This window comes from Phocoena phocoena, chromosome 13, assembly GCF_963924675.1.
Source record: "Phocoena phocoena chromosome 13, mPhoPho1.1, whole genome shotgun sequence".
Taxonomy (NCBI): domain Eukaryota; kingdom Metazoa; phylum Chordata; class Mammalia; order Artiodactyla; family Phocoenidae; genus Phocoena; species Phocoena phocoena.
This window is the reverse complement of record NC_089231.1, coordinates 49,909,525-49,923,527: the sequence shown is the minus strand read 5'-3', so window position 1 is coordinate 49,923,527 and position 14,003 is coordinate 49,909,525. Positions and strand designations below refer to the sequence as shown.

Genomic DNA, 14,003 nt, shown 5'->3' with positions numbered 1-14,003 from the left:
CCACATATAAAATAAACAACAAGGTCCTACTGTACAGCACAGGCAACTGTATTCAATATCCTGTAGTAAACCATAATGGAAAAGAAGAAAAAGAGTGTATGTGTATGTATAATTGAATCACTTTAATGTACACCAGAAACACAACATTGTAAATCAACTACACTTCAATTAAAAAAAAAAAAAAACCAAAGCAGACTGCCTTCTCAGAAATAAAAAGAAACTAATGATACACACAACATCGCAGGTGAAAGATGATAGGCACCAAAGAGCACATATGATGTGATTCCAGTTAGATGGAATCCTAGAATGGGCAAAGCTGACGATGCCTGTGATGACAGAGCAGATCAGTAGCTGCCTGAGATGGCGTGGAGGGCACTGTCTGCAAGGGGCACCAGAGAGCTTTGTGAGGTGATCAAAATGTTCTACACCTTGATAGGAGTGGTGGTTACACAGGGTATTTGTCAAAACACATCACACTGAAGATGCTAAAATGCCCTCATTTTATTATATAAAAATTGTACCTTAATAATATTGATTTAAACTTTAAAAATAATGGCTGTAAAACCCTGATAACTTTCCTCTGCAGAAAACAGCCAGCATTGCGAGTACTGGTGCCCCGTACTCATCTCCAAATCTTCCTAACTCCAGCCAAATCCACTTCAGGGATAACCCCACACTCCATCTTCCCTCAATCTAAGCCAGTCCACACCACACTGATTCTTTTTGGTACCTGCTGATTTGTAATCTTCTTAATGTTGTATTTTGCATTAGTTATCTACACAAAGTTAAAAAAAAAAGAAAGAAAAACGAAACACAATACACGGAGAAAGGCAACTCTCCCTCACGTACTTGTCAGTCCTAGAGTCCCTGTTTTCCCCCTTTCCCAGTCTCAAAGCAACAACTGCTAATAATTTCTCATCTTTCCTGGGATGATCTAACCTATACAAATGTGTGTGTGCATCCCTGCTTTCTTTCTGCCATGCAGAAGCATATCAGATACACCATTTAACACCCTGCCTCTTTCACTTAGCTATAAATCTTAACTGTATCAATATATATATAAATCTGCCTGATTCTTGTATGGGTGTACCACTCTATCAGCTTTGAGTGGATGTACATTCATCTTTCTGCACGCTCACTTTAATTAGAAATCATTTCTTCTTCAGTCAGGAAAGTCTGATATTACTTTCTCATTTGGTTTAAATTTAGCATCATCTCATTATTTCTTATAACACAGGTACAGTTCAGAGCCTATAAGAATCAAGATGTCGTCAACAAAGAAAAACCCCACTCTCCTAGTGCCCCCCTCAAAGCTAAGAGCCTACCCCAACTTGATCCAACAGAACTTTCTACAATGATGAAAACATTCTATATCTGCACTGCCCAAGGTGATAGCCACATGTAACTACTGAGCACTTGAAATGTGGCTAGTTAAAATGAGGAAATAAGATTTTCATTTAACTCCAGTTCATTTAAATGTAAATGTATCTAATAGCTATCATACTGGACAGTGAAGTTCTATACCAATACTTGCTTAAATTTCTCTTCCAATTTTTATTTCTGAAATATTTTCAAGTTGCCATTAAGCCAACAAGTGTAAGGCCAGTACTTCTATGATTTGTCTTACACTTTTCTCCCTGTAGGCCTAACCTCAAGGCAGTGATAGACTGAAGGCTAAGAGAAAATGTTTTAAGTTTTTGGAGACCCTCATTTAGGTGGAGGTAAAGTGGGACCAAAGGCATCATATAACACGGTCATTTTTTCAGTGTGGACATGCCCCCATTCCCCCAATTTCTTATAGATCTACTTACTCGTCCAAAAGCATGTTGAGGAAATGAGGTTAATTTTATGTTAATTCAGGAAGTTTCAGAACATTCCAGTCCTAGAGCTCCTCATTTCCTTTAGAAAGTCTATAGACATCTAGAATAGGTCTATTTCACAAAGTGGTCTGAGTGTTTCCTTGCAACCAAAGAACCCAGGGATCGAGGGCATTTTGGAGCCAGGCTACCACAAGCTACACATAAACATACAAAGTTCATTTCAGATTTTCTCATTTTTGACCAACCTCCACAAACTGAGACAGAGTCAGAATTCTCATAACTAGCATTCAAATTCTGTTGGACAAAGACAACTGTATAACCTGCAAAACCTCAAGTACTTAACACTGGCTGAAACTCTGACTGACTTCAGGTGCTATAAAATCTGGAAGGCAAAAACCTCAGGGCTTTAAATAACACAATATTCAAATAAAGAATAAAATAAAAGGTACAGCTGTGGCTGATAACCCTAAAATGTGAAAACTGAGCTAAAGAAGAAACATTTTTTCAAGGAAGTTTTTTAATGATATGCAAGTTAGTATGCTTTTATTTTACCTGTAACTCCCATGAAGTAGGTCTTAAAACTACCGTAATCCTGGGAAAGAAATTGCTGTGCTTTGTAAGCCCTTCCAGGTTTTATCATTTACCTTATATTGAGGGCAGATAAACAGGGAAGGATTTCTTTTCACTTAGGGAACCTGACCAGAAGTTAAAATATTTAGCACAGCTTTATTTTTTACTTGTTTAACATGATCTTGGCCAGAGATATTTAAACCTTCTTTATTTACCTGAATGTTTTAATGTTATTTAGATGCTGTGGTAGATGTTACTTTTGCAAAGTTCACTGATCTGAAAATTATGTTTACGGCTGTCAGTGTATTCGGCCTTAAAAATAGAAGGAGTCTGGTAAAGCTACAGTCAACTACTGGGGAATGTCTTCATCAAAACATGGAAGGGCTCAAATTCTCTAACGTTCCATCATTAATTAAGATTAGGGATCAAAAGTGTCAAAATCTTGGGCTTCCCTGGTGGTGCAGTGGTTGAGAGTCCGCCTGCCGATGCAGGGGACACGGGTTTGTGCCCCGGTCCGGGAAGATCCCACATGCCGTGGAGCGGCTGGGCACGTGAGCCATGGCCGCTGAGCCTGCGCGTCCGGAACCTGTGCTCCGCAACGGGAGAGGCCACAACAGTGAGAAGCCCGCGTACCGCAAAAAAAAAAAAGAAAAAAGTGTCAAAATCTCTTTCTTACTTTAAGGTTATAGGTCCCTAATAAAACTCCTTAGGTATCAGCAAACTTAAATTCACTAAAGTTGTTGATTTAGAAACATTCAAATACTGCAATAAATTCATTTCATTAAAAAAAAGATTACCGGGCTTCCCTGGTGGCGCAGTGGTTGAGAGTCCACCTGCCGATGCAGGGGACATGAGTTCGTGCCCCAGTCCGGGAAAATCCCACATGCCGCGGAGCGGCTAGGCTTCTGAGCCATGGCCGCTGAGCCTGCGCGTCCAGAGCCTGTGCTCCGCAGCGGGAGAGGCCAGACCAGTGAGAGGCCCGCGTACCGCAAAAAAAAAAAAAAAAAAAAAAAGATTACCAAATGTAAAATAGATAGCTAGTGGGAAGCAGCCGCACAGCACAGAGAGATCAGCTCTGTGCTTTGTGTCCACCTAGAGGAGTGGGAGGGAGACCCAAGAGGGAGGGGATATGGGGATACATGTATATGTATAGCTGATTCCCTTTGTTATACAGCAGAAACTAACATACCATTGTAAAGCAATTATACTCTAATAAAGATGTTAAAAAAAAAGATTAAATTTAGTAAGCAAATTCATATGCTCTGACATAATTATTCAGATTGAAACACATCATCCTTTAGTAGTTCTAATTCTTCCAAACCCATTCATGTAAAAGGTATAGCCAGAAAACTGATGCCAAGAAAAAAAATACCTATTTCACTTCAATTACTTATGTTGGTATTTCTCTATGGATGAGGCATTGATGAGGGCCTCTCCATTCATTACTGATGCTTTACCTTACCTCTAATCAATGAAGTTACAGATTACAGGCGCTTTTAAATGAAACTACAGACCAGGAAAGCTATCACTATGGTTGCGTTATTTAAACTCTGAAATATACAGTGAAGTCATAAAGGGCAGTAAGGCAAGCAATGCATGCCCGCCCAGGGGCGGCAGCTTTCAAAGAGAATGACAATCTGATTACAACATAAAAATCTTAACCAACAAAGATACACGTAGGCACATGCCTATCTTTAGAGCCTATTTACCCAGATATCTGATCGTTATTACTGTAACAGAGACAGTGTAAGTAGCAAGAGAATATTACTGGAAAAGTAATACTACTTCTACTGCTGTGAGAAATCTTAATTTCAAAACCTCATATTTAAAAAAAAAAAAAATTCTTGGTAAAACCTGAGTGATAGAGTTAGGTATACAGGTCAGGTTTTCCTATTTACCTCTAAGGATTCCTTCAAGTCTACAGCAGAAACTGCATCTTCCTCTTCATCATCAGTCAACTGGTCCTGGGAACAGTAGTGAGTGCTATAAGCAGAATGCTCTTCTATTGCTTCCAGCCAGTCCTGAAATAATACAAGGAGTTAAATCAAAGTAAAACACATTTTTACTCGAAACAGATATTATTACAACAATCTGGGAAGAATAAAATGTACATGGAGAAAAAAAATATTACGGCCTCAATAAAACGAAACAAAAAATTCCCAACAACAAAACAATGATGCAGGTCTCTTGTCCATGACACGTCTGGATAAAAAATTTTCCCAATACTTTAAAAAAATACCATCTATAGGTTTACATATTCATTCATATTAATACTGAAACACATTATAAAAACTAAACAATGGGTGGAGAATCTTGCACTTAGAATTATAAGTTCTCAACACTGTTGAGTAAGTTACTGTATAAGATGCATCCAGAAACAATTTACCAACTTGCCATAAGCACAAGACACTCAGGCCATTTTAAGAGAGCCAACAATTACTCTGATGCTTTAACTTTTACTATGTTTTTAAAAAATTAGTGGGACTTCCCTGGTGGTCCAGTGGGTAAGACTCCCCACTCCCAACGCAGGGGGCACAGGTTGGATCCCGGGTCAGGGAACTAGATCCCGCATGCATGCCACAACTAAGAAGTCTGTGTGCCGCAACTAAGAAGTCTGCATGCTGCATCTAAAGATCCCGCATGCCGCAAAGAAGACCCGGTGCAGCCAAAATAAATAGATAAATAAATAATAAATATCTTAAAAAATTAGTGATTTCACAGAAAGATGGAATGTTTGCCCTAAAAGTATCTATCTTACTTCTATCTCATTTCTTGCAGCATTTTTCAGGGTCAATTCTTACCCTTTTATGAAATTTTGGGACAGTCACATTTTGTATTGTTTAGGGTTCTCTGCAAGGCCAAAGTTAACCGCTCTGGAAAATAGATCCTTTTAACCCCTTACATAATTTATAAAAAACAAGATAAGTCTACGAATATTGCTTTGATCTAAAGGGATATGGAGTCTCCATTAAATAACTACACAATGAATTTCCGTCACATCGATCCCAATTTCTTGCTTGCTGGTATTGTTCAGTTTACCACAAAGAAAGGCTGAGTCTACACTGCAATAAATCAGAACACCTGGGCTGGAGCCAGGTTCTGTTACTTGCAAGCTGCATGAGCTTGAGAGGTCACTTCAATCTTAGTCTTCAGTTTTCCTCACCTATAAATTCAGGGGTGGACTAAATAATCATTTAGGCTTTTTTCCAAAACTAATAAGGGCCTCTTACATTCACAGAAGCAAAATTTTTAAAAAAAAGAACAGAAAATACCTGCAGGTACATGTTGATAAGGAATTAATTCCTAAGCCAAATTTCAAATGTTTCATATAATCACTCCCGTTAAAAAGGTACAATCAACAAGATGTTAGATGTTAATATTGAGTCTACCTTACATTCTTCATGTTCTTAAATGTTAAGTTTTATGAAAGATAAATGAAACCATAAAATTACCTCTCTTGTCTGCTGAAGGCTATTCTTAGGAACCCTGAAGCCATGAACAGTGTCATCGAAGCATTTAATAAAGAAGAGGCAGCTATCAGTGGGTTTTACCTTGGATATAAAGAAGTCAGTAAGACAACATCATTCATGCCCATAAAACAAAACCCTAAAATTACCTATACATAAAATTAACAATATTAACGTGATAATACCCGAGTGAACATTTAAAATACTGAGAAAAATTGATACATTGGGAGTATCAAATGCACTGTAGCTTATCTACATCAAATCTGGCTTTCATATTCTTAATCACAGTAAATACTAATATATAGTCCACTAGGTATGTAGTTTTCCTTTTATCCTATTAAATATAACACTTGGGCTTGGGCTACAAAGTCCTTTAAATACAAGAACTCCAATTTCTTATTCATGCCACTCTCCTGAAACTTTTGTTTGAGCTGAGTACAGAAAATGTTTGAACTGAGTGTAAAAGCATGAGGAGTAGAAAAGGAAGAGCTGGAGTGTGAACAAGAGCTGGCCGACTCGATGGGAGAGCAAGTTGCCTTGGAGGAAAGGAAACGAGGAGCTTTGCGAGCAAGCTCCCACCCCCAAGATTGTTCACCTGGAACTAGTACAGTCCCCGAGGGTGACACGACAGCAGCAAGGGCAAACCTGGACAACAGTCTGTCTTTGGAAATTAAAAAAGCAGAGCTGGGCAGCCATAAATACTAAAGAGAGTAGGGGAGTCACCCAATGGAAAGAGACAGAGATGGGAATCCCAAACTCTGTCTTTTCACATCTCTTACTGATGCACAAAATAGATTCCAAGCAGTCACTGAAATACAGACCAGAGCTGCCATCCAAGAAACAGAGTTTACAGTACAAACCCAGCCAAGAAAATGACCTAAAACAACGGAAATCACATTTAATGGAGAAAAATAAAGAATCCAGTGTCTCCAGAACTTAACATTAAGGATACAATCCAAAATTACTTGACATACGAAGTAAAAAAGTGGACCACATTCTCAAAAGAAATCTAATTAAAAGGCAAAAAATGTCAGAATGGTTAATAGGAACCCAAATATATACTATCTACAAGAGACAGAAGATAAATATAAAGATACAGCTAGGTTGAAAGTAACTAGATAGAAAAAGAGATACTATGCAAACAGTAACCATAAGAAAGCCTGAGTGGTTATATTAATATCAAGCAAAACAGATTTCAAAACAAAATGCATTATTACAGGAGATAAAGAGGACCACCACATAATGCTAAAAGGGTTAATTAATCAGGAAGACAACAATCATAAATATGTATGTGATCAGTAACAGAGTGAGAAATACATAATTCTACAAGTATAGTTGGAGATTTAAACACCCTTCTCTCAGCAACTGATACAATTAGAAAAAAAAAAAAGGCAGCAAAGACACAGAAGATCTGAACAACACTATCAACCATGACTGAATGTTTATAGGACATGACCCCCAACAATAGCAAAATACACATTATTTTCCAGTGCATTCTCTAGGATAATCCATATGTAGTCATCAAGCAAGTCTCAATAAATTTGACAAGACGGAAATCATATCGAAAATGTTCAATGACCAAAATGGAATTACATTATAAATCAAAAGCACAGTAATTAGGAAAACCCCAATTATTTGGAAATTTAACAACACACTTCTAAACATTTACTGGTTCAAAGAAGAAACCATAATAGGAATTAGAAAATATTTTGAACTGAATGATAGTTTGAATAATCTAAGCTTCAACCTTAAGAAACTATAAAAGAGCAAAGCAAGCCCAACACATGGAGAAATTATTTTAAATGAATTAAAAAATCAATGAAATAGCAAAAACAAGATAAATATTTCAATGAAATCAAGAACTGGTTCTTCGAAAGGATCAATAAAACTGATAAAGTGCTAGACAGACTGATCTAGAAAAAAAAGGAAAACACAAATTACCAATATAAAAAGACCATAGAACACTACCTACCACACAGACATTAAAAACACAATACGGGAATATTACTAACCCTAAGTTTTATAACCCAGAAGAAAATGGACAACTTTCTTGAAAGGCAAAAATTACAAACACAAACCGAAAAAGAAACAGAAAATGTGAATAGCCCTATAGCAACGGAAGAAATTAAATTTGTAACTACAATCCTCCCCCACCCCTGCACTAAAACCTCCTGGCCCATGTGACTTCACAGGTGAATTCTATCAAGCATTTAAGGCAGCAGTAACCTAATCCTATACAAACTCTCCTAGAAAACTGAAAAGGAACATTTTCCAATTCATTATATGAAACCAGACAAAATATCAAAGAAGAAATATAAACCAATATCCAGCATGAACAAAAAAGCAAAAATTCTTAACAAAATATTAACGAACAATATATTAAAATGGTAATTTATCATAACCAACTGGGATTTGTCCCAGCAATAAGATTGACTTTAACACCCTAAAGTCTACCAATACAACTAATCATATTAATAGAATGAGTAAAACCATATGATCATTTCAATAACATGGAAAATAACATTTAATAAAATTCAACAGATTTTCATAATAAGGGATCTCAGTAAACTAGGAAAGGAAAAGAACTTACTCAACCAGATTAAGGGCTTCATATGTTCAAGCCCTAATCCCCAATGAAACTACATTTGGAGACAGGGCTTTTATAAGAGGTAATTAAGGTAAAATGAGATCATATCAGTGGAACTCTAATCCAGTATGACTGCTGTCCTTACAAGGAGAGGAAGAGAAAGCAGGGATGCCTGCACACAGAGAAAAAGTCATGTGAGGACAAAGCAAGGAGGCCGCCACCTGCAAGCCAAGGAGAAAGGCCTCAGGAGAAACCGATGCCTCAGTGTCAGAGCTAAAACTATAAAACTCTTGTAAGAAAACTTGGGAAGAAAGCTTCATGGCATTGGACTTGGCAGTGGTTTCCTGGATGTGATACAACAGCGCAAGTGACAAAAGAAAAAACATAAACTGGACTATATAAAAAATAAAAACTTCTATGCATCAATGGACATTATCAGCAGAGTGAAAAGACAACCCATGAAACTGCAGACAATATGTACAAATCACGTTATCTGATAAGGGATTAATATCCAGCATATACAAAGAACTCCTACAACTCAACACCAACAAGGAAAAAACTGATTAAAAAATGGGCAAGAGATTTAAACAGCCATTTCTCCAAAAACAACATACAAATGGTCAATAAGTACATGAAAATGGTCAACATCACCAGTCATCAGGGAAATGGAAATCAAACCACAATTAGATACTACCTCATACCTATTACAATGGCAAACAAACAAACAAAACCCACAGGAAAAAACAGTGTTGTGGTGAGGATGTGGAGAAATTGGAGCACTATTGGTATGAATGTAAACTGGCGCAGATGTTATGGAAAACAGTATGGAAGTTCCTTAAAAAATTAAAAATAGAACTACCATATGACCACCAATTCCACGTCTCGGTATATATATCCAGAAGAAATGAAAGCAGGATCTTGGTGAGACATTTTCACTCCCATGTTTACAGCAGCATTATTGACAGTGACCAGAAGGCGGAAGCAACTCAAAACATCCACTGATAGAGGAATGGATACAGAAAATGTGGTCTATGCATAACAGTGGAATATTATTCAGCAGCCTTAAAAAAAGGAATCCTGTCACATGTTATAACATGGATGAACCTTGAGGACATTATGCTAAGTGAAATAAGCCAGACAAATACTGTACAATTCCACTCATGTGAGGTATCTAAAGTAGTCAAAAGCATAGAAACAGAAAGTAGAATGGTGATTGCCAGTGGGGTGAGGTACTGGAAATAGAGAGGCGCTGTTCAATGAGTATCGAGTTTCAGTTCTGCAAGATGAAAAAGTTCTAGAGACCTACTGTACAACAAAGTGAACAGAGTTAACGCTACTGAACTTAAAAATGGTTATGATGGTAAGTTTTACGTTATGTGTATTTTACCACAATTAAACAAAACTTATAGGTGCAAACACCTATATTAGAAAAGAAAAAAAGTCTCAAATCAATAACCTAAGCTTCTACCTTAAGAATCTAGAAAGTGAACAGAGCCTGCCTCATAGGAGTCACTGAATGCCTGTTACCTTGTATCAATATGGATTCATAAATGTAGCCTCTAAGTAGACACTTATACAAGAAGCAAAAGTTATAAAACAAGGTGAAGCATAACACAGCAGAAGCTATCAATTCTAAAGAAGTTAAAAATCGGGAAATTTTAAAAGGGTGAGGGAGCAACTTGTTTAATTTTTTGTTTTAAGATAGACAAACCTTAGTGTTAAATAAATGAATCAAAAGCTGGAACAGAAGAGAATGGCCGGGACTGCACCAACAGAAGAAACGAGAAGATTAGACGGCTAAGACTAGAGAGCGGTTCCCTGGCCCTCTGGTCTCATGCGAAGGGAGGAAGGGGAGTGAGGACACTAAGGGACCAGCATGTGTAAGGAGGCCTGAGGGCAGGGGCAGGTGACTGAGCCTGTGACGGCCCAAGGGCGACGCTGCTGGTCCTCCAGGAGTTCACACGGAAAGGCAGGGACTGTGGTCCAAAGAGAGGGTGCACTGCCGTGGCATGTTGACAACCCTAAAGAACTTGAAGCAGCAAGCAGAAAAGTACGTCTAGGCTCCAGTCTTAGGCTAATCTCAAAGGAGGAAAAATTCTTTCTCCTGGCTGGTAAAAGCAAAGCAGCCAGAAGTGAACATGGAGAACCTAAAAATCCCAATTTTGATATAGGCTTTAAATTTTACCACCAGAAAAATTTCCATTTTCCAGATTTACCCATGTACAAATACACACACACCTACACATATATATGTAGATACGTATATGCATACATTATGTGTGAATATATACACATACATACATATATACATACACATACAAAATGGTAAAAGTTCTGTATAAATGTTTTTGGAACATGCATCTCTTATTCCACAATACGTAGAGATTTTTTTTAACTTGATTATATTTTTTAAATGGAATTCCACAACTTTACTTGTTCTCAAATAAAAACATATACAGTCATCCCTCGGTATCTGTGGGGGAATTGGTTCCAGGACACCTGAAGGATACCAAAATCCATGGAAGCACGAAGTCCTTATATAAAATGGCATAGTATTTGCATACAATCTATGCACATCCTCCTGCTTACTTTAAATCATCTCTAGATTACTTATAATATCTAATACAATGTAAATGCCATGTAAATAGTTGCTGGTGCACGGCAAATTCAAATTTTGCTTTTTGGAACTTTCTGGAATTCCTTTTCCTATATAGTTTTGATCCACAGTTGGTTGAATTAGCAGATGCAGAACTTGCAGATACGGAGGGCCAACTCAACTGCACAAGTGCTTTCTACCCCAAGATTTTACAAGGCAGCTTATACCAATGATTTAGGGCAATCACTTGCAGGACTGATTTCACAGTTTAAGCAAAAGATGCATGTGTCATCCTACCGTGCATACTGCTTGAGTTAGATGTTTGCATCCCTGGCGATAAATATTATGGACTGCATCGGGCCTTCAAAATAAATATAAATTATCAAGGCAAAAGGAAAAGAGATTAGTGAAAACTTTTAATCATTCAAAATTTAGATGCTGAAATTCAACAAGTATTAGGATCATAATACTTACTGTTTCCTATACCATGAAAGGACTCCATGTTCTAACACTACCCAGAATAATCTCCAGCCAAAAAATCTTGAACTCTAAGGGAAAAACAACAAAGATTTTTCCAAGTTGATACATCTAGATTCAAATACTTGACTGATAAAAAGTAATTAAGTTATGACAGTTCTATCTGAGCCTTTCAGCCGGACAGTACCACTGCACACTCAAAAATGAACAAACATGAACTGAGGAACTGGGTGCAGAAATGAAAACATACTACTACAGGGTGACAGGAACAGAAGAAATGCCATATTGGTAAGATCAACGATGAACACAGTTTATAGTTCTGACAATACTGCACAAGGATATTTACAGAAAATATATCAGTTGTGAGCTTCAGAGACAGTTTCCTCAAAGGCCTGAGTTTCTAAATAAAGAGAATTATCCTAAATTTTATACAATATAAGCATACATGTACATAAATATATAGAAGGAGCAGCTGCAAATGCAGAAGAAACTATATGCTCCAAAATAATTCTAGAAAATAACTTAATTCTAGAAAATAGCTGAACTCCAAAAAGCAAAGAAATATTTAGAACCAGAAAGGTTTTATATGTGTGCTCTGTGACAATTCAAATATTAAATTCCTCCTGAGTCCTCCATGGATCAATGTTCATAACAAAGATGATACGGTAACTCTATGCTTAAGTAAGAAAAAAAAAATTCCTCCACTCTTCTCTGTACAAACTTGGTCACCTACAAGTGTTAGACCAACAGTTAACTGCTACAATTGCTGGATGCCTAATAAAGTCCAGCAGTATAAAAATGGCTTACATGATAAGATCGAATGATTATTAAATCACATATACTTCAGAAAAGAATGAAAAAGAGTTTTAACAAGAGAGCACCTGAGAATCTTTTTTTTCCAGTTTTATAATTAAAAAACCATCCAACCTACCTTCCAGAGAGGGCCTTCGTATCGTTTCAATGCTTTGTAGATGACCTATCGGAAAAACATGTTTTCATTAAAAACGCATCTATGTATTTCAAGAATTCAAATTTTTTTTCTACATTATATAAATGTAATCCATTACCACGTACATACCTTATTACCAACAAGAACGTGTTTCATTTCAGCACCCTGGGCAAGATCAAGAGGTTTCTGATCTGTGCAAAATACAAGGAAAAAAGCCATCAAGAGCTTAATTCTACACTAAAATTGATGCTTGTATTGTAGCACATAATATTCTTTCATTATTCCATCAACTACACCCCAAATCACCGACCTGAAGCTGCCATCTCAATTCTTTACAGCATCCTTTTCAGTAACTATTAAGCCAGCAAATCAAACTAAACTTTGAACACTCTGTACAGGTTTTGTGATCTTTCAAGCTTTCGTGCCTTAAGTCACTGTATCAGTTTCCTATGGCTGTTGTAACAAATCACAACATACTTACTGCTTTAAAACAATACAAATTATTCTCTTACAGTTCGGGAGGTCAGAAATCTGCAGTCAGTTTCACTGGGCTAATAATCAAGGTGTTGGCAGGGCTGCCTTCCTCTGGAGGCTCTTGAGGAGAACCTGTTCCCTTGCCTTTTCCAGAGGTCCCCTACATCCCCTTGATTCGTGGTCCCTCCCTCCATCTTCAAAGTGCATCATTCCAACCTCTGCTTCCATGCCCACATTTTTCTCCCTCAATATTCTGATCCTCCTGCCTCCTCCCCCAAAAGGAAGGACCCTTGTGATTACACTGGGCCCACCTAGAGAATTCAAGATTATCTCGGTATCTCAAGATACTTAACTAATCACATCACTGGGGGAGTATTATTCAGCCACCACAGCTGCTCTTCAACTACCTCACTGGAGAACAGGTAGCAGAGACAACTCACAGAGTAACGGTGTGATGGTCCACAATTGAGGACAAAAGGAAAAAGTGGTAACTGAGAATGAAACCAGCAAGGTATCATGGTAACTTTCTCAAGCCTACACATGCAAGCACTCTACGTTTTTCCAAACAACAAAAATGCAATTTGTTTGTAAGTTATTTACCAAAGTGAGTTCTGAAGTGAGCAGGACACTATATGAAGGATGCAAACTAAAAGAATAATCGTCTCATAACCTCAAAGAGCTTCTAATTACTAGAGAAACAAAAGCTACACATAAAAATTTAAAACAAAAAACCCAGCCCTTTCATGATAACATATCAGACTGGCACTCTGGAACTCTATTTATGCAGTAAGGTGATAACATTCTATCAAATAACCTTTTTATAAATACCTGGTAAGTGTTGGACAATTTCTTGTAAAACTATCTCCTAATGAGAGTCTATTATGTGCCAATTAATATTTTAGGTACTGGGGATTCATCAGTGAACATGACTGAAAAAATTAGGTGGGGGAGGTGTAGAAAAAGGGAAAGACACAACTTAATAAAAAAAGGATACAGCAAATAAACCATGGTATGCCAACATTTTTAAGGGAATGTTCTGAGAGAATGACTGGAATACCACTTT

The 14,003-nt window shown here is 37.3% G+C and overlaps 1 protein-coding gene across 1 annotated transcript in view; it reads right to left on the bottom strand.

Annotated features, from left to right (window-relative positions):
- Nucleotides 1-14,003, bottom strand: part of OSBPL1A (oxysterol binding protein like 1A) — a 196,690-nt gene that overhangs the window by 137,182 nt on the left and 45,505 nt on the right. Inside the window, exons 7-12 of the mRNA XM_065889460.1 lie at nucleotides 12,596-12,657; nucleotides 12,449-12,493; nucleotides 11,515-11,588; nucleotides 11,338-11,401; nucleotides 5,843-5,941; nucleotides 4,289-4,411 (exon numbers count right to left, since the gene is read on the bottom strand). Of these exons, the coding sequence (XP_065745532.1) occupies nucleotides 4,289-4,411; nucleotides 5,843-5,941; nucleotides 11,338-11,401; nucleotides 11,515-11,588; nucleotides 12,449-12,493; nucleotides 12,596-12,657 (467 nt within the window). The remainder of the gene's footprint in view (nucleotides 1-4,288; nucleotides 4,412-5,842; nucleotides 5,942-11,337; nucleotides 11,402-11,514; nucleotides 11,589-12,448; nucleotides 12,494-12,595; nucleotides 12,658-14,003) is intronic.